This window comes from Opisthocomus hoazin, chromosome 2, assembly GCF_030867145.1.
Source record: "Opisthocomus hoazin isolate bOpiHoa1 chromosome 2, bOpiHoa1.hap1, whole genome shotgun sequence".
NCBI lineage: Eukaryota > Metazoa > Chordata > Aves > Opisthocomiformes > Opisthocomidae > Opisthocomus > Opisthocomus hoazin.
Window position 1 is genome coordinate 31,451,931 of NC_134415.1, and position 17,903 is coordinate 31,469,833.

At 43.8% G+C, this 17,903-nt stretch overlaps 1 protein-coding gene across 2 annotated transcripts in view; it reads right to left on the reverse strand.

Moving 5' to 3' along the window:
* Window positions 1–2,781: 2,781 nt before the first annotated feature.
* The window catches only part of AIDA (axin interactor, dorsalization associated), a 28,439-nt gene continuing 13,317 nt past the window's right edge, over window positions 2,782–17,903 (reverse strand). Inside the window, exons 5-11 of one of the 2 annotated variants that reach the window (XM_075413048.1) lie at window positions 12,928–12,991; window positions 12,365–12,471; window positions 10,788–10,799; window positions 7,909–8,031; window positions 5,449–5,571; window positions 4,205–4,322; window positions 2,782–3,240 (exon numbers count right to left, since the gene is read on the reverse strand). In XM_075413048.1, coding sequence (XP_075269163.1) covers window positions 3,144–3,240; window positions 4,205–4,322; window positions 5,449–5,571; window positions 7,909–8,031; window positions 10,788–10,799; window positions 12,365–12,471; window positions 12,928–12,991 — 644 coding nt within the window. In that variant the 3' untranslated portion in view covers window positions 2,782–3,143. The remainder of the gene's footprint in view (window positions 3,241–4,204; window positions 4,323–5,448; window positions 5,572–7,908; window positions 8,032–10,787; window positions 10,800–12,364; window positions 12,472–12,927; window positions 12,992–17,903) is intronic. The other variant, XM_075413049.1, reaches the window with a different exon arrangement.

A 17,903-nucleotide genomic window follows, 5' to 3' on the forward strand; every position in this document is an offset into this window, starting at 1 on the left:
CTTTGTTTCAGTGTCATTTTTTTGTTCAGAAAGAACAGCAGTTCAGTAGTTTAGCCAAAGAACGTCACAGCTGTGCTGACCATGTTCAGGAATTGAATCGAGGCTGAGTAGCTGCTGCTGCGAGATTGATGACTGAGTTGCCCTTACACTGAGCCGGTCAGGCACGTAAGGGCAAGGGGGGAGTACAGCCTTCCTCAGCTGCAGGGCTGGTGGGGGCTGGGGGGTTCTACAACAATTGCTTTTTCCTTTCAAGACGGGCTTGCAGTAGTAAGCAAGGCTTGAGAGTGGACTTCTTCATCTTACTCAGTATTTAAGATGGATTCAGCTTCCTTAGCGCTAAGGCTTTATTTTTACAGCCTTTTCCACTTGCTTACATTAAAAAAAAAAATTTCCATAAAGCAGAGTGGGTGTATGTAAACCCTATTAACCTGTATTGCTTTACATCTGTTTGTGTACACAGAACATGGGACAGCTTTAAAAACACCCCCTGCACTTGTAGATGCTCAAAGAAGTCCCTGAAGGCGTTAATTCAAGGATGAGTATGTAGCACTTGGCAGAGCAGGCCCCTTCTCTAGACACTAAGGTTCTTCAGAAGTGCTCTGTACAAAAGTAAGCAAGGAGAAAACAACTGGGAATAATAAAAATACCCCTACTGAGAGGCCATTACAGCTTTACTGCCAGAGTACAAGCAGCCATTACACTTGGCATGGAGGTGTTACATTCTTACAGTACAAGTATTAAGCTTTAGACTTAAGATGAAAGACACAGAACATCACTAAAGCATAAAATAATACAAGAGCTTGTGTGGCGGGGAGTAGTAGTCCTCTCGGTGAAAGACAGTTCACAGAAAATGCAAAGGAGAGAAGCATCTTCAAAAATGATATTTCACACTCCACAGCCATGAAGTCACAATGAGTTAAATACAAAGCTCTACTCATGTATTTAACAAAAATGCTTCGAAGTTGACATTTCATATGACTGGAGTTAATACAAACATCTGCAAGCTGGGGCAGGGTCAAGGCAAGCAGCTGAAACAAGGAAGTGTTTGGTTGCAGGGTAGCTAACAACACCCACACCGATGAGCACGCATGTGTGACACTTCGGTTCTCCAAGCTGAGGAGCTCTGGGATGCTTCCTTGGCACCTCATCCCTCGCCCACCCCATCAGCAGGTGGCATCACCCCCAGGGAGCGAGCAGAGGGGTTCTGGGAGGCTCAGGCCTGCCTGACCGCAGCGCTCTCCTGGCCAGCCCGCAGGGGACCCAGGGGCAGCAGAGCCAGGACAGAGCCCCACAGCCACCCATCGCAGGGGGTCACGGTGCTGTGGAGGCAGAGGAGGAGAGCCAAGCCAGCCAGGGACCCCAGGCTGCTGACTGAGCTGGGATTCACAGCCACAGACCAATGCATTGCTCCATCCTTTTCCAGAGTTCAAAGGATGATTTTTATTTAAAGAATTTTTGTATCCTCCTTTTGGGTGGTATCCAAATGGTGCATTCAGAGGTATTTCCATACCTGAGGGATATCTTTCCAGGGCTTGGTATTCAACACATCAATCAGCTGTAGTACCACTGGGGTATTGTAAAGATGCACAAACAGAAAAATTCAACTGCATTTTTCTTTTCTCCTCCCCTGAGAGGAAGTGTGGCTGACTTTTGTCACAACACCTCAATAATTTCATCCCTCTTTATGCCAGAACAGAGGGAAAGCATGAAAATTAGGACATCCAAAAATAGGTTTTTATCCTAATCAATATGGTAAAGCCAAAAATGCTGAACACCTGGCTGCAGACAGACAAACATGACAAGGAAAAGGAACATCCTTCCCATCAAAGCATGATGTAACAGCGTAGGGTTACATGACACAAAGGAGGCCCTGGTGAGACATCTGCATCCAGACTGTTCAGAATAAACATACCTGACACTATTCTGGGAGCTGGGTCTTTTGTCAGCATAGCAGAGCAATTAGGCACTAGTTAGATACGCGAGAAGTATATCAAACCTTAAAGTATTGTATTAAATATCCACGCAAATATATGAAAGATTTGACTGGGTTCTACTTCTGACCCTTTATTCGGTCAAAAGGGGAATGCAAGTGTGTCGTAATAAGCCAATGTCCTGCAGCTTATTACACACCAGATTAAAAATATAGAAAATAAATGATATTCCTATCTACTTACTTACATAAAAAGGCAATTTTTAGACTAAGTTTCCAGACTTGCACCGCATACAATCAGTTTCCATAAGAACAGCAGTTTCAGGTGAAAGGTGGGTCAGCCCGCTAGCCAGATCGACTGTAGCAACAGCTCTGGAGAATTGACACTCGAACGCCGAGGGGCCTGTCCTGCTGTCACGAGGATGAAGCCCTGGAGGAAGGCTCTCTCCAGCCCCCATCCACCTTTGCAAATCACTCTGTGACAAGATACAGAAAAACTACCTCTGACGGTTAGGGAGTAACAGCGATTTAAAGGACTGTAACATCTATCCTATCCAAAACTCGGGTACCAGTGGACCAGGCAGGGCTGTTCCATCCTAGTTCAGCGTTCTCATCTGCAGTTGTCCTCCTCCCGGCCCGACCAAAGCAGAACAGCCAATGAGGAGCTCTGCTGTGGCCACCCCACCTGACCCAGCACCCTCCTCTCTCTCACTTTGAACCACTCGCAGTACTTCGAGCTCCTTCCTGCCCCACCTCGTCTTTCTCCCAGTCTTCTTCTGCCACCCAGCCTGCTACAGAGGACTCCGAAATGCAGATGAGAGGAACTACAATAGCACAGCAGTGTAAACAGGTTAGCAGGCCTGCCACATCTTTATTGCTACAGGTTTGGCAAAGGGGCAGTCTCCATCCTCAGGTGGAGTTTGAGGCAAAAGGATAATAACGGTTAAGATAAAAAGTGATGAACAGCAAAATTAGGAAAAGCAGTCAACACGTTTCAGGGCTCTCAGAAAAACCTGTATCTGGAAGGTACTGAAAAAGACTTGCGCTTGAGTGGTGGGCTTGCCTCCGGCCCTGAAGTAGTGCTGTGTGGTGTGTGATGGTCCCGTCCGACCTACTGGCGTGGATACAGTCCTGCTCCTGCCCCGAAGGCTACGGCTACGACACACAGCTACCATGACTCGTGGTTCAGTTCACAGAAGTCTCACAACTCGGGTCATTCCTTGTGCAATGTTTGATGGAGGTGAAGGTAAAGTGGTTTCTTGGTCAACAGTTGCAATTTCTTCCTTTTAAAGTCAGTGGGTTTTTTGTACCTGTAACCCCAAGAAAGTAAGTTAATCCAAGTGCTAATGGCTGTGCAGGAAGGTGAAAGCACACTGGAAAGCTTGTCCTGTACAGCTCTTATTACCATAATCCTTTATATACATCTGACAAGACTTACTGGAAGGAACAATAATTAACAGATTTACAGGAAGAAACTCAATCCAGTATTTTCTCTGTATTATTGTTTTAACAAAACACAGATTTCAATTTTTATATGAACATCAGGTTTTTGTAAGAAGAATTCATGACGTAGTACTCCGAGCCGCAGGAAGTGCAGTAGCTCCTAGTTCAGTACTCAGTATGCCCGTACTGCAGTGGTACTCCCACCAGCACAGACGAAGCACTCTTCCTAGAGATGCCCCGAATTGCAAGCTTCGCCCTCCTCCTGAAAAAAGCTCTCAAAAACCTCACCCCGACCTTCAGCCCCGCAGTAAGGGCAGGATGCACACCACAACCACTGCGGCATCACCGACTAATCTATTTCTTTGTCTATTTAGAGCGGGGGAAAAAAAACAACCACCCAACAATGCTCTGACATCTTCATAAAATTCAATTGCAAATCAGTGTCCCGTGTCTCCAATCACTTCTACCTTACAGAAGTTCTGTATCAGAAGATTGTGGGCGTTGAATTTTTAATTTTTTTTAAATACAGCTGCTCTGACACTCAAGCTAAGGTCAAAATTAAAATCTGTCATACAGAATTTGTTAACTTCATATAAAATTTAATTGCAAACAGCAGCATTTCATTTGGAAATAGTTATTTTTTGAGAAAGGTCTCTAACCATTTTGTCTAAAAGCACATAATTTTCCCTTCTTTATTAAAAATGCAATGTTCCTTACAGAAATCAATCTAACGAGTCCACAAAACCTTCCTTGATGCAACAAGCCACCCATTGTAACCAAAGTCTAGTTCATTTCCTCTGCCATTAGCATCTGTAATTGCAAGTCACTTACAGTTCTATAACAATTGCCCCAGGTTTAATTTCATCCATCTCCATGAAAGCAAAGCACTTGGTGCTAGTAAACCTTTTCTTAGGCTTATAGTGTTTGAATTCGAAGAAAATAGCTGCACCTAGAGAGGAAAATGGTTTAATAGAGAAGTTAGCAGTTACGGCCAACAGTTATTTGAAAACTTTTCTGCCATTAAGATGCTCTACAGACATTGGAGGGAATTATCTCCAACACTTCTGTTACTTACTCAAAAGCTACACCATGTTCTTACAATGCTCCTCACACTCACAAGAGCTTGTAATCTTCACTCACAGAATCACAGAATGTTAGGGGTTGGAAGGGAATTCTGTGGATCACCTGGTCCAACCCCCCTGGTGAAGCAGGGTCACCTACAGCAGGCTGCACAGGACCTCGTCCAGGTGGATTTTGAGTATCTCCAGAGAAGGAGACTCCACAGCCTCCCTGGGCAGCCTGTTCCAGGGCTCCGTCACCCTCAGAGTGAAGTAGTTCTTCCTCGTGTTCAGACAGAACTTCCTTCAGTTTGTGCCCGTTGCCCCTTGTCCTGTTGCTGGGCACCACTGAAAAGAGTGTGGCCCCATCCTTAAGATATTTGTAAGCATTTATAAGGGCCCCTCTCAGCCTTCTCTTCCTCAGGCTTAACAAGCCCAGCTCCCTCAGCCTCTCCTCATAGGAGAGATGCTCCAGTTCCCTCATCATCTTTATAGCCCTCCACTGGACTCTCTCCAGTAGCTCCTCATCTTTCTTTGAACTGTGGAGCCCAGAACTGGACAGAGTACTCCAGATGGGGCCTCACTAGGGCAGAGCAGAGGAGGAGGAGAACCTCCCTCGACCTACTGGCCACACTCCTCTTAACGCACCCCAGAATACCACTGGCCTTCTTGGCAACCAGGGTACTGCTGGCTCATGGTCCACCTGTCATCCACTCGATTATTCACACCCAGGTAACAGTTTGTCCAATGACTAAGCAGGTGATAAAGCAGCTCAATACCTGTGCAACAGAGCAGACTGCTGCTTTTTTATCTCTTTTCATTCCTCCCTTGTCTACAAGTCATCATGATGACCGATTTGAAAGAGACAGGATGCAGAGTTCTATTTTTATCCTTGTCTGGACCTTGAGCCCTGCAGCAGTGGCTGCTTAACAGGGCCCGTTTATTAGATCAGGAGCAGCCTAGTGTCTACGCTCTCAAAGCTCCTGGGCCTCGTTTACGGTCTCTGACACTGCATACCTTTCGCAAGTTTTTCAATGTGTTTCTGAATCTCGATGTCCACGTTAAAATGGACATATGTGTCCTCCTTCCTCAAAGCCACAGGAGTATCTTGCACAGGAGTCAAATCTATCCCATTCAAATCTGCAGGAAAGAAACAGCATGAGAACAGCAGAAGCTTCTCAGACCTTAAGGTCCTGCTTTCAGAGATTTACGAATCACTCCTAATACTGCCCCAAAAAGTCAATACACACCTGGATTTTTCCCCCAAACTTAAAGGGACAATCATGTTCCTTCACAGTCAGTGAATTTTCTTTTTGATTGCAGCATGAAAGCAGGTAAAGTTCTGACAACATTTAAGATCCAAATTTGGAATTAGCCCTCTTTGTATTTTTAAGAGCACTTTCCTTTCTGCTGCCGGCAAAGGATTCCATTCCCTCTGCAAGGGGGACTCCAGCAGGGCTTCAGAACTGCCAGCTGAACTGGCAGAAAGGGATACGCACCAAGGACTCCCCTCCACACACGGTCTGCAGGGCACAGCTGGCATGGCTCACACAAGCTGTATATGCCCTGCTCCCTAGACTCAACGTGCGTTATTCCTCTTGGTTCTTCCACGGGCAGAAGCACAGCGGGGCCATGGGTTGGTCTCCAGCTCTCAGCACTGGCCACCGGTTGTGCTGCTCAGGCACAGCCACCACAGACAATATTGTTTCTCACAGCCTCTGCTGTTCACACAAGTACATTTGTCCTCTCACTCTTTCGGAGCTCTTTATAGGAGCTTGCAAACAGAGCGCCACATGTCAACAGAAATAACTTATTAGGAGTAAGCCTAGCAACACACGGTCTCCCTCAGCTCCAAAAGGAAATGAGAGCTAGCTCTGAAGGCACGCAACAGTTTTAACAATACGTAATGAGAAAGACAAACACTTCAGTGGCAAGGAACAACGAATATTTGCTTTACAAGTTCTTATAAGTCCCAGGATCCAGTGTTAGAACCCAGCTAGGGCTGGTATTTTCCTGTTGGCTAAGAGAAACTCAGCATGAATTAATTAAATTTGATTAAACCCGCATCCATCCAGCTAGCCCCACCACTGAAGTCACCCATCCCTCAGCTTTCTGGCATACCAGAGGCAAAGAAAGATCCACAAGCAACTACAGAAACAGAGCCTGAAGAATAGTTACACAATCTAAAGTAATGCTGCAAACCTAAGGCAACACCATAAACAAAGAAATACTGCTTGTTTCCAAGGCTGAAAACACGAAAAGGCAGTTGTATCAGCTGGGGAGGGAAAGGTCATGCTCCAGCTTCCATCGCAACCAGGTGAACTCCTCAAAGGTCCAGAGAGAACTGGAAGGCTTCACCACTGGAAAATCATCACAGGAAGCGGGACTGGATAAAGCTTTCTATATTTTGGCAGGTAACATCTGAGAACGTCACTGGGATTCAAGTGACATTCAATACCGTGACCCTTACTTCTGCCAAAGTACTTGTCTGGTGGAGGGAAGCATCTGATCACACAACTTTACATATATATATAAGTATATGTATATAGTTTGGTATCCAACAGCACATCTAAAGAGGACACATACAAGGTCGCTAACACAACTGAAAATAACTGGACGCTGTTGGCTCAGCTACAAATTTTTATGAGATAAACAAAAAAAATCATACACTTCAAAACATCGTAGAGATAAGCATAAGTCAAGCAGGGCAGGTTAAGCGTAAGCAATTCCGACTATAGGTGCTTCCTTCTAAGAAAAGCAAAATGGGGAAGAGGCAGATGCTTCCACTAGAAAGAGTCTGAACACCAAAAATCTCAGCCTCAAAAGACATCAACCATGTTGTCATCTGAAACAGCGAGAAATCCTCATGTTGCCTACCCTGGACTGACAGTGAGAGAGGTTCTTCCAGATTCATGGAACCTCTCAGAGAGGCAGGGGCTGTTAGCCCACCAGGCTTTGGCCAAAATATTTCACCGCCAAGGCTAAAACATATTTCATATTTTATTTCAAATCTTCTAAACCTTAAGCTTCAGTAAGATGATATTTGTTTTACTAAAAAATTAGTTTAATGACAGGGAAAGAACGGAGCCAGCGGGCTGTGGTTCACCACCTCCAGAAAGCTCAGCAACCAGTATGTGTTGGGGAGTACAAGCAGCCCAAACAGATCTGTACTTGAGTCAGCTGAAGAAGCTGAAATAGAGAAGTACAGCCTGCCAAGTCACTGATACTCCGCTCCCAGCATGAGGAAGGCACCCAGGAGTGCACAGATAAGCACATCTCCTGCAGTGACTCACCTCCCAGGATCTCTCAAACACAGAATTTTTTTCACCCTTGATTAAAGCAGAAGTCTTAAGTCCACAACAGGAAATGCAAGTACCAACGCATATTTTTCCCAGCAGGTTGAAGAAATCAATACAGCTTTCGGAAAACGCATTCTCTCCCAACTAGAAATGAGGGGCCAGGAACAGAAATCATTACCCTTTACACTGACTGTGATGTAAGGATCAATGCACTGCCCAGCATCTTTCAGACCAATTTTCTCTATGTTGATGGTGAGTAATGTCATCCCGGGTTCAGACGGCAATCTGGGTAATAAAGTACCTGGAAAGAGTAAAACATATTATTAACCCTTTGTGTCATCTTACAGCAGAGGTCTTGCTTATCCCATCATCTCTCACAGAAGACGCTATTCTCCACAGGGGGTTCAAAGCCCAAGGATTCATATCCCAGTAGTACACAGCACTGTGGGAAAATCTGCGTGCACAGACACATAACATCATTCAACAGATTTCAAAGCCCGCACCAAAAAACTCTAGGACTGCCTCAAGCTAAATGAATTAATAAAAAAACTAATGTCATAAGAACAGAGAGGAGCTTTGTTTAAAATGTTCTTTCTTGTTCTCATGCAGAATAACTCATGTGTGGAACTGAATTTATATCATTTTTAAGGATTAAATTTGGGAGCCTGGATTCAATCTGCAGTTGCAGGAAGTTCAGACAGTTAATCAGGAGTCCCACCCCACTGAACATGACTTGGCTTCATGTTGAACGTTTAGGCTGGGAAAACGCGGAGGAAAATGGCATTGCTGCAAATCCCACTGGACATAAGGGAACCAGAAGAGAGATTCTTAATTATCTGAGTTCTACTGGCCTCTACTTAAAGGAAGGAGATAAAAATAAGTAAAAGAAAACAATAGCGTTTGCATTCCCCAGGTTCCCATCTGCCTTAAGGAAGGAGTTCCCAGCTCTACAACAAGGACATTTAGCATCAAAACTTCATGTTCATTGTAGGTGAATCCTGGCAGTGCTGAGGAAGACAGTGCACCTGGCAAGAAATCCACACTGTTCAAACTCACTAAAAGCCATGAGATTCTGTCATCAACAATGGAGTAGATTTCTTCATGCTGACTTTAGCAAAACCTTGCCCCTCTCCAGTATTAGGTAAATAAGCACCAAGACAGAAAATGCTTAGACTCATGAGCAAGTTTGATTTAAAGTTATGGTTTTCTAGTTTAAAAAAAAAAAAAAAAAAAGTTATCCCAAGGCTTGAGACCTAAACAAAGTAATAGTTTCCTTTGGCAAGTCCAGTACAGATTTGCCTTGACACTTTTTTTCCTCTTGATCTGCCTGAGGAGCTGCAGAACCAAGGAGTTTTTGTCCTATAAGAGAGACTGGCTTCACAAGAGGGGACCATGTATTCTGCTCTTAGAACTAGAGCCACAGCTTCAGCAAGGTTTCACAAGCACTCCCACACCCCATCCCTCTTTCGGGATCATCAGCAAGACGTGAATTCACATCTGTGAAGCAGTATGTTTCCGTATTTCCCGTCTTGGCTGCTAGCAGATTCATGACCTGTGAGGTACCACACCTGCAGGCACCGCACAACGTATCACGGCAGAATTCAACCCGCCTTTCTGAAGTAATGGGACAGGCTTCTGACCATAGTATGAGAAATGTTGACAAGCAAACTTACTAGAGAGTATCCATTTCTGCAAAGAAGCATACACACTCTAGTTCGTCTTGCTGTCTCTCTTGAACAGATGTTCAAAGACAGAGTTCTTCTTTCAATCTAAATGAGGGCAGAAGCAAGCCCGTCTTCTCTTTGGCACAAAACTTCGCTCTGCCATCTTTCAGTTGTCTCCAAAAAGCAGCATGCCCCCCAGGAGCCAAGAACAACTGTAACTTTCAGTTTTCCTATCCGTCACTCAAAGGGACTAAGTGATGGGATACTTGACACAAAAATCACCTGAAAGATGCATCAGACTGGCATTTATTATAAAAACAGTAGCTTAAGAAAAATTATTCTGTTCTTGAAAAATGCTTTCCAGAATGTGTGAAATCGCAGAGCTGCGACGAACAGAGAAACCAAGCTCCCTTCCAGCAGGTAAGAGAACAGCAGGACAGGTGGTCTCCAAGAAACATGGTTTCCTTTCTGCCTCAGCCAAGCCAGCAACGGACTACAGCAGCTGACTGTAACCTGTCTCACATGAGCCACAATCACCCAAGCAGGTCTTCCACTGAAGCCTGTGTAGTCATTCCACATGGGAGCTGTGAGCTGACAGTAACCTCTCTGTGGTGTGACTTTACCAGGGCCGGGCATCACACTGCCAGTCTGCCACCGCAGCTTGGGCCCACTGGCCTTCAGCTGGTTCACACTGGGGCTTTTCATGAGAAAACTGCCAGCCATTTCAGACAAAACCACAGGGCACCATTGCCAGAGGGGGAAGGAAGCATCTACAAATTAAGTAAGTGTCCTTGTAGAAATGCATATCAGATATACAAAGCTGAGCCCACCCAACAGCTCGCTGCCACCAAGACACAGGCGTTCAGTCTCCCCGTTCCCAAACTCCAATTCAGAGAAAGGGGAGAAAGTGACAAGTCTCCTGCAGGGTTCACAAATGGAAATGGGTCACAGAAGAATCCATTGCCAGCACAGCACTGGAATAAAGTAGTATAGAACCAGGAGAAAGGCAGGAAACCTTTGCTGTTAGAGGCAGCAAGCCATTGGTCAGTTCAGCTCCATACAGCACAGAAGTCCTGTTTGTGTAAGATTTCCCTTCAAATGTGTATTCCACTACAGAAAATCTGGCTACACCCACCTTTGGCTACACTGCAAGTCAGAACAACTTTGTTAGCACTGTAGGGCTTCTAGAGAGCTACGTAAGGTGCATCATCAAACACGACCTTCCCTTTTTCTAGTACTGAAGGCAAACGAAGATCAACAAATAGATGCCTAGTACTATGATTGTTACCAAAGATTGTATTTTGACGGTTGAAACCAAGAGCTGAATGAAGAGTATCACAGCTACACGAATGTGATCAATGAAATAACTGTATATACTAAAAAGTTATCATACCTTCATTGGCTCCTGGGTTAGATGAATGGTGCAATGTGATAACGATGAAGCCATGCATGTAGAAGACAAGACCACGGTCAGTTAGACAATACAGTTACGCAGTATGGATTAAAGGCATATAGAAGCAAAGAGTGCAACACAGTCTATCCTTTCAATATGGAAAGTCCACTTTACTTATAAGGCACACCTCAGAAGGCTGCAAACTGCTTTTGTTTAAGACTCATCACCCAGAGAAAGAGCAACAGACCAACCCCCAATCAGGTAAGAAGCACCACACTTATTTACATTCAATGGGGAAACAAGATCTGTGTTCAGGTAGTACAAAACCACTTTAGGAGTTTAGATTGTTGCAACTATGGGGAAGTTTACCTTAACGCAAAAACAAAAAAATCAGAAAAGTAAGGTACGCAATTTATGGAGTAGATGACAATGTAAAATATCAGTAAGTGCAGGAGTTGCTCTCACCTCCTCTTAAAAGCATGGGTTTATGGAGGAATAATTCTGTAACAAAGCATATGCCCCAAACCTCTCCTTGTTCCATTCTGGCTACACTAATACTTTGAAAATCACTTAACTGTAAACTCAGTCTGCCATCAACTTCGAGTCTTTGTCAGGCACATACACAGCTTCTATGTCCACTATACGTGCACAGCTCTAACTGTTGGCACTATGATAATGGTCACAGCCCTACTGATTCACCACCATACCAAAAGCTACTCAGGGTCTCTCTGCTGTACATTGGACAGACAGAATGCATCTTCAGAAATGGATTTATCATGGTGAATAATAGAGATAGTATATGTCAGCAATAAAATATCACAATAAATTATAGTCTATTTACGAGCTCAGCAAAAACAACTGTAGACTGTGCATACCTACATCAGTACAGCCTGCAGGGATCATATTCAGTAGCATGCATTGGCTCAGATCTGAGGACAGAAATGTGTTTTCTCCAGGCATAAGTAATGCAACACTCCAGCTCTTTTGACCACAATTCCAATACTAGTTTCCCTACTTGTTATCTCCTTCCTGAAATATGAAGTTTGCCAACCCGCTCTGAAACCAGAAATTTGTTTCTTCTGCAAAGAAACTACAGCAGGAACCAAAAGAACCTTGTTGGAACATCCTACCTCTCCACCCAGTAAATTGTCAAAAGCTGAAGTTACACGAAGACCTTCTCTAGAATCTGTAGGTATATCCAGTTCTACAACTGCTTTCACATGGACAAGCGCTTAAGCTATCAAACCCAAAGCTAACCCCTCTTTATCCTCTCAGAGCTTGTGTTTAGCCTAAGCCATTGTCTCATCAGATGATGCAACACAAAAATAACGAGCAACAACTTATCACATCTCTAGCAGGATGTAATGCTCCTTGCAGGAGAAACATTGCCAGAATTCACATTTGAATGAGTTTGAAACACTTCACATAGTACAGTTAAGAAAGTGCATGGAACGAAAATACTGAGCTTACATTAGCCTGTTGCTCCTCATCCAAACTTTTCAAATCAGAAAGGGGCTTCTCAGAGACAGAACTTACACACGCTGCATAGGCTGGCATGGCAAGGCTAGTGCCCCTACCTGGAACTCTAGCAGGAAAAGAGTCTGGAGACCCTGCTCCAGCTCCTCCTTCCTCATCATCCTCCTCAAACTCTAAGTGTTCCTCTTCTCCAGGTGCTAAAATCTTCCTGTAAAACATGAGAAAAAAGATTGAGACCAAAGATCATTCATCATCTGGCTTTCAACTCACAAGTCAGCATCTGAGTATAAAGCAGGGATAACGTGCTTTAATGTCAGTTCATACCTCTTATTAACTACTACTCGTACCTATAGAGACTCTGACAGAGATTTCAGGAGCTCAGCCCAATAGAAAGCACAGAGTCTAAAACCAAGAGACAATACTGGCAATTTCAGAGAGATGTAGCGATGTATCAAGTCCCTATTTTACCAAAAAGTATGGCTTTGATTTTTAGTGATACCTAGACAAACAGAATTCAAAAGTTCTTTTATTAACCAGTTTGCCCAAAGCAGTACAGCAAGTAGGTGGCTGTAGAAATTCTAGTGTTTCAGATGTACACCAGGTCCCGGGCTATGCTCCCTTTCAGATACATATCTGTACATGAAGTGTCCCAGTTCTCTCTTACCTGAGTGGGACAGGCTGGACATCAAAGGGGAATTCCTTATTGTAAGTGAGGATATTCTTTAAGACTGCAGAGAGAGGGGAAAAAAAATAAGAATACATAGCCATAAACAAGCATTAATTCTACTACTTTGCACAGCTATGTCCATTCTCACAGCACCTTCACACACAAACAAATAACACTACTTAAAAAATAATCAGATCATACAAAAAAACCCCCAAATCCTTCTCTCATACTTTAAACACCACTACAGTCCTGATCAGACCTATATCACTATAGCATTCAGACAGGCTAACTCAACAGTACATAATCACTACCACACTTACACAGACAGGGAGGATAAACACGGCAATAACCCAAAGAGACAAAGGTACAGGCCCTGGGGTAATGGTAGCAATCTTCAGTGGCTACTGAAAGGAGGGTGGTGCTGTGACTGGCACCAGCTCCAAACAGACTGGAGCCTCCAGAACTGACACATTTAAGCCCATGTGTAGGCTGCACATTCAGACAGCCACATGTGAGTCCAAGCACACTGGTAACACATAGCTTAGTTGAGATTTCCTACTTCTTCAGGCATGTGTGTTGGGTTTTTTTGGTGGTGGTGGTGGTGGGTTTGTTTCTTTCTTTTTTCTGCCCTCAGATGACTGGGCAGATCGGCAAGATTCAGAAGACGTACAGTGCAACATCTGAGCATCAAGCCCCAGAGACACTGACGAAACTCTCCACAATTCAGTGGGGAATGGCTTTGCTGTTCGTATTGGAAACTTTAACTAAAGTTTTAGTAAACACAACTTTAACTGCTATTTCCAAAAGCATTTACAAGTAAAAGCAAAATTTGCAAAAACATGTGAAAGAAATAAGCATTTCATGATGGCTAAAGGGCCTAAAATTTTACAGGGGAACACCTGCACGGAGAGGCACTCTCCTCCCACCAGACAATGAGTGCCCTAGACTGAGCAGTGGGAGAGGAGGTAGAAAAACCGAGTCCTCTCACTGAGCCTCACTTGCAATAAGCCCTCTCACAGCACTCTTTAGAAATCTCCCCTTAGGACTACTGAATGAGAACAAAACTGTTTTAAAACAGTGTTAAGATTACACAAACATCCAGAGGTACTTAAATACCAGTTATATCTAAGGAACCACTGCCAGGCCCCTCTGCACACCACAATTCAGCCAGCGCAGGAGAGCTTCCTTGTCTGTCTTCACATCCCTCCGTATGGGCTCCATCATTAACTTACCAGACACCATCCAAATGCTACAATGAATAACGAATCCCTCAGGAAAACTAGAAAGCACCCAAGAAGTCTTTCTAGTCTTTGCTCATTCTGATCTTTTTTTTTTTTTCCTGACTTCTGTACCACCACCTGAGAGGTTAGGTACTGCCCGATTCCAGCTGGACACAATACATAGAAAGCTTTAAGTTGCCTTCAGCCAGAGATGTGACAAACTGATGTCAAGTCTCTCTCTCTGAAGACTTCTACTCCAAGGGATCACTAACATGGACCTCAATGGGGTGGTGAAGAATCACAGCCACATCCCAAGAAAAAAGCAGCTGACTAATAGCAAACAGTCATCTTCCAGCGCAGCTGAGGTTCAGGAAAAGAAGGGGATTTTTATCACGCAGAATTCCCCAGCTCTTGGAGAGCTACATCATACTGGTGACAGAAAGTGAAACTGTCACAGGCAGAAAAATCTCAGTAAAGCGAGATCTCTTACAGATCATAGGCAAGTTATACAGAAGCAACCGGAATTACAGCAGCTTTTCTCCCACCTTCCAAAGGTTGGTAAGCTCTATAGATTCCTCTCTCTTCCCAGTAACCAGTTTCTCTCACGATGTCACTGAACATCCCCCGAGAAAAAAAACCTTCTAGTAGTACATTTCAGTCATCAGCAGAGGGCATAAAATACTCCACCGACCTGAGCATGAGGAGAAGTCAAACTGCTTCGCAGGGCTTGAGATCTCAGTGCTGCCCAGAGCCAGAGCTGAGCCCAGAGCCACACACACGGGTGTCCGCAGCGGACCTGTCCACAGGAGCCCGCTACCTTCGGACACCCGCGCCACACTGGTGGCAACGGTGATGCTCGGAAACACTCCTGGGAACACCACCCAGAATCTCTTGCCTGTTGCTGCAGAAAGCTGTGGATCAGGTTTTTAAATGGCCTTCAACTCGGTATGGCCACCAGCAGCAAATAATTTCGCGAAGCTGCAAGACAGCGATTTACTAAAGCGCTCCTTTGAACATCATGGGGATGAGAAGCAGATCTACAGCACTCAGCCCGGTGAAACGCTTACTCAAAGTCACTTAGAAAAAGCAGAGCAGTAAAACAGCAATGCAACAATCATCCTTTGAGAAAAAGGAAAATCCTCTTTACATCTATCACAAGCGTGAGTTTCAGTTGATTCAAATAAAAATAACCAGATCACAGAAAAAAACCACATTAGGTTACAATGAACACGAATTTCCCTTGCAATACTGCGTAAGACACCCAAGCTTTAAGAGGTTGGTTTGGGCTTTTTATGGTCTTTGTTTTGTTTTCAAAAGCACACGTCACCTCTGGGAGCAAGAGCACTCCCCCTCTGTAATGCTGCTGCTGAGAACATGAGGCACAGAAACTTCTCCACATGTGCAACCAACAGGCAGATCCCAGCATCGTGGCCTCCAGTTATGTTGCTTTTCCAACAGAAGTCCTTTTAGAATACTGTTCTGCAGGTTCTCATGCAGAAGCTGCCTTTTCTTTTGCGACATTGGACAATATCACATTGATTTCATCAGCAGTTGACTCTCATGAAGACTTCTAAAGAAGTTATCAACATGCGCCACAAGACCAGTACGCACTAACTTGGTAAAGACCACTGTCCATCTCAATTTTTAGTGACAGCCTATGATACCTGTACTTTTCTTTTTTTAAATAGACAACACAAAATAATTCAGACACCAGGCTCCCCAGTACAACCCAGTATCTACTCCTCTTACAATATACATACACTGACTTTGAAACGAGTCGCTTAGTGGCTAGAATTATCACACATGAACACAGGCACATGGATGTCCCAGCCTACGGATTTGTAACATGTACTATAACACCAGTGTAAGCTTTTACAAGAAAAGGATTTGTGAGATCCAGTGTGTTAGCAACAACTTCACACAGTGTAGTCTCAAAAGACCTATTTGTATGTACAGACCCTCCTGCAGCATTACTCCAGCACAAAAGATCCAGTGACAAATCCTATAAACAAACAAAACTGGCCAACTGCTTCACTTTCCAAGCAGCGTGAAATGCAAGCTTAAGTGGGAAAAGTTAGAACTTGACAACATGAGATTAAAAAAAAAAAAAAAAAAGGGTCAAATCTAAGGGCCCTGGTTGTTATAACAACACCTAAACCAAATTTCTCGGCCATTTTGACAGCTTCAGGCACAAAAGTAATTAAAACAAGCCAAATTGTGTGAATAGCTGTTTTCTTTCCACCCTAACAGAATGGCTTGACCTAACAAAGGAATCCCTTATTTGCATTGCCAGCCCAGGGCTTTTTGTGGGGTTTTTTTTAGCTTTTTCTGGTAGTACGAAAGAGAAAATAGACAATACACAAATTAAAACACTTCACGGTATATTTTATGAAATGGCTGGTGTTGGCCTGATTAAGATTTACTCTGTTCAAGATATACTTAAAAAGCACAAAACAGAGGCACAATTCGGAGAGAAAGAGGCCAGAACAATCCAAGTCAGACAGCAGCATTAAGAACATCAATGTTCAATCGTTGCTGTAGAAGCACCGGTTCTCCTCCAAGGAAAATAACTCAGTGTCTTTGAAAACTGACGGCCACACACTCTCGCTCAGTTTTAACAGAGTTGCTTGTTGTATGTGAGGCATGGGCTGAATGCACTTCACACTGCTGAAGAGTTTTTTTGACAGCTAAAAATCAATTCTCTGATGAAGGACAAGCTAAGTAACAGGACTGTTGCACCATAATTGAAATTTTGGCTTTTAAGAGAAGCAGCCATTTCAAGGGAAGCTTTACATCTGTTGGCAGAATATAAATTCTGACTAAACCCTTCAATAGTCACTTCTTTTGTTTTGTAGAACAGTTTGAACAATTAAAACACAATTCCTCTCCCTCTTCCATCATTGTCACTCGCAGAGCATTTTTACAATGGAGTCTAAAATCCACAGTCATTAAATGATTACACCATTTTAAACACTTTGTAAACAGAGAACAGGCATATCTATACAAAACAATCCCGAATTGGAGGATGCAGAGGCCAGACATGCAACATGTAGATTGACAAAGACCTAATACTTCCAACACATAGTTAAACCCTTTCATGACTTGCCGTCTTCACAGACCTAGCAGTCTTGTAACGCACCTTCACTTTCCATTTTCAGGGAACACTTTAAAAGCACTTAGACTCTATGTTTTGGTAGAGACATTAGGAAGCTCAATTCAATGCCCAGCTCCTTGACAAGCTTCCCTTTAGGATCCTGTGCAGGTTACTTAGAGACCGGGAATGCAGAGAGTCTCAGCTTATTAATGAAGTCGAAACCCTTGCCTGTCCATTATTTTTATCCCAACATTCCCCTTAACGATACAGTTGTGACAGGAGCAAACTAAAACCACCTTTGGCAGCCTGAAAGAAGCTCTTCTGCTCCTGTTTCCCAAGAACTGCAGAAACATTAGCATTCAGGATAATACTGCTTAGGTGTGGAAGCTCTGATCACAAGGATGCTTTGAGAATAAAGCAGCCAGTGTTATGAGAAGGAAAATGTAGCAGATAAATAGATACTTCCTACATGAAAAAGTTATTTCTGGATTGACATACCAAGAACTGACCCAGGATCAGCTAGGAAAAAACAACATCATACAAACCCCTTCAAAGACTGACTCACATCCTCAACTTTGACGCTTAACTTCGTTAGTCTGGTAGGATTACAGTGGTAGGTGACAGGTGATTGGCTACCATGAGCACAAGTGAAATACTTT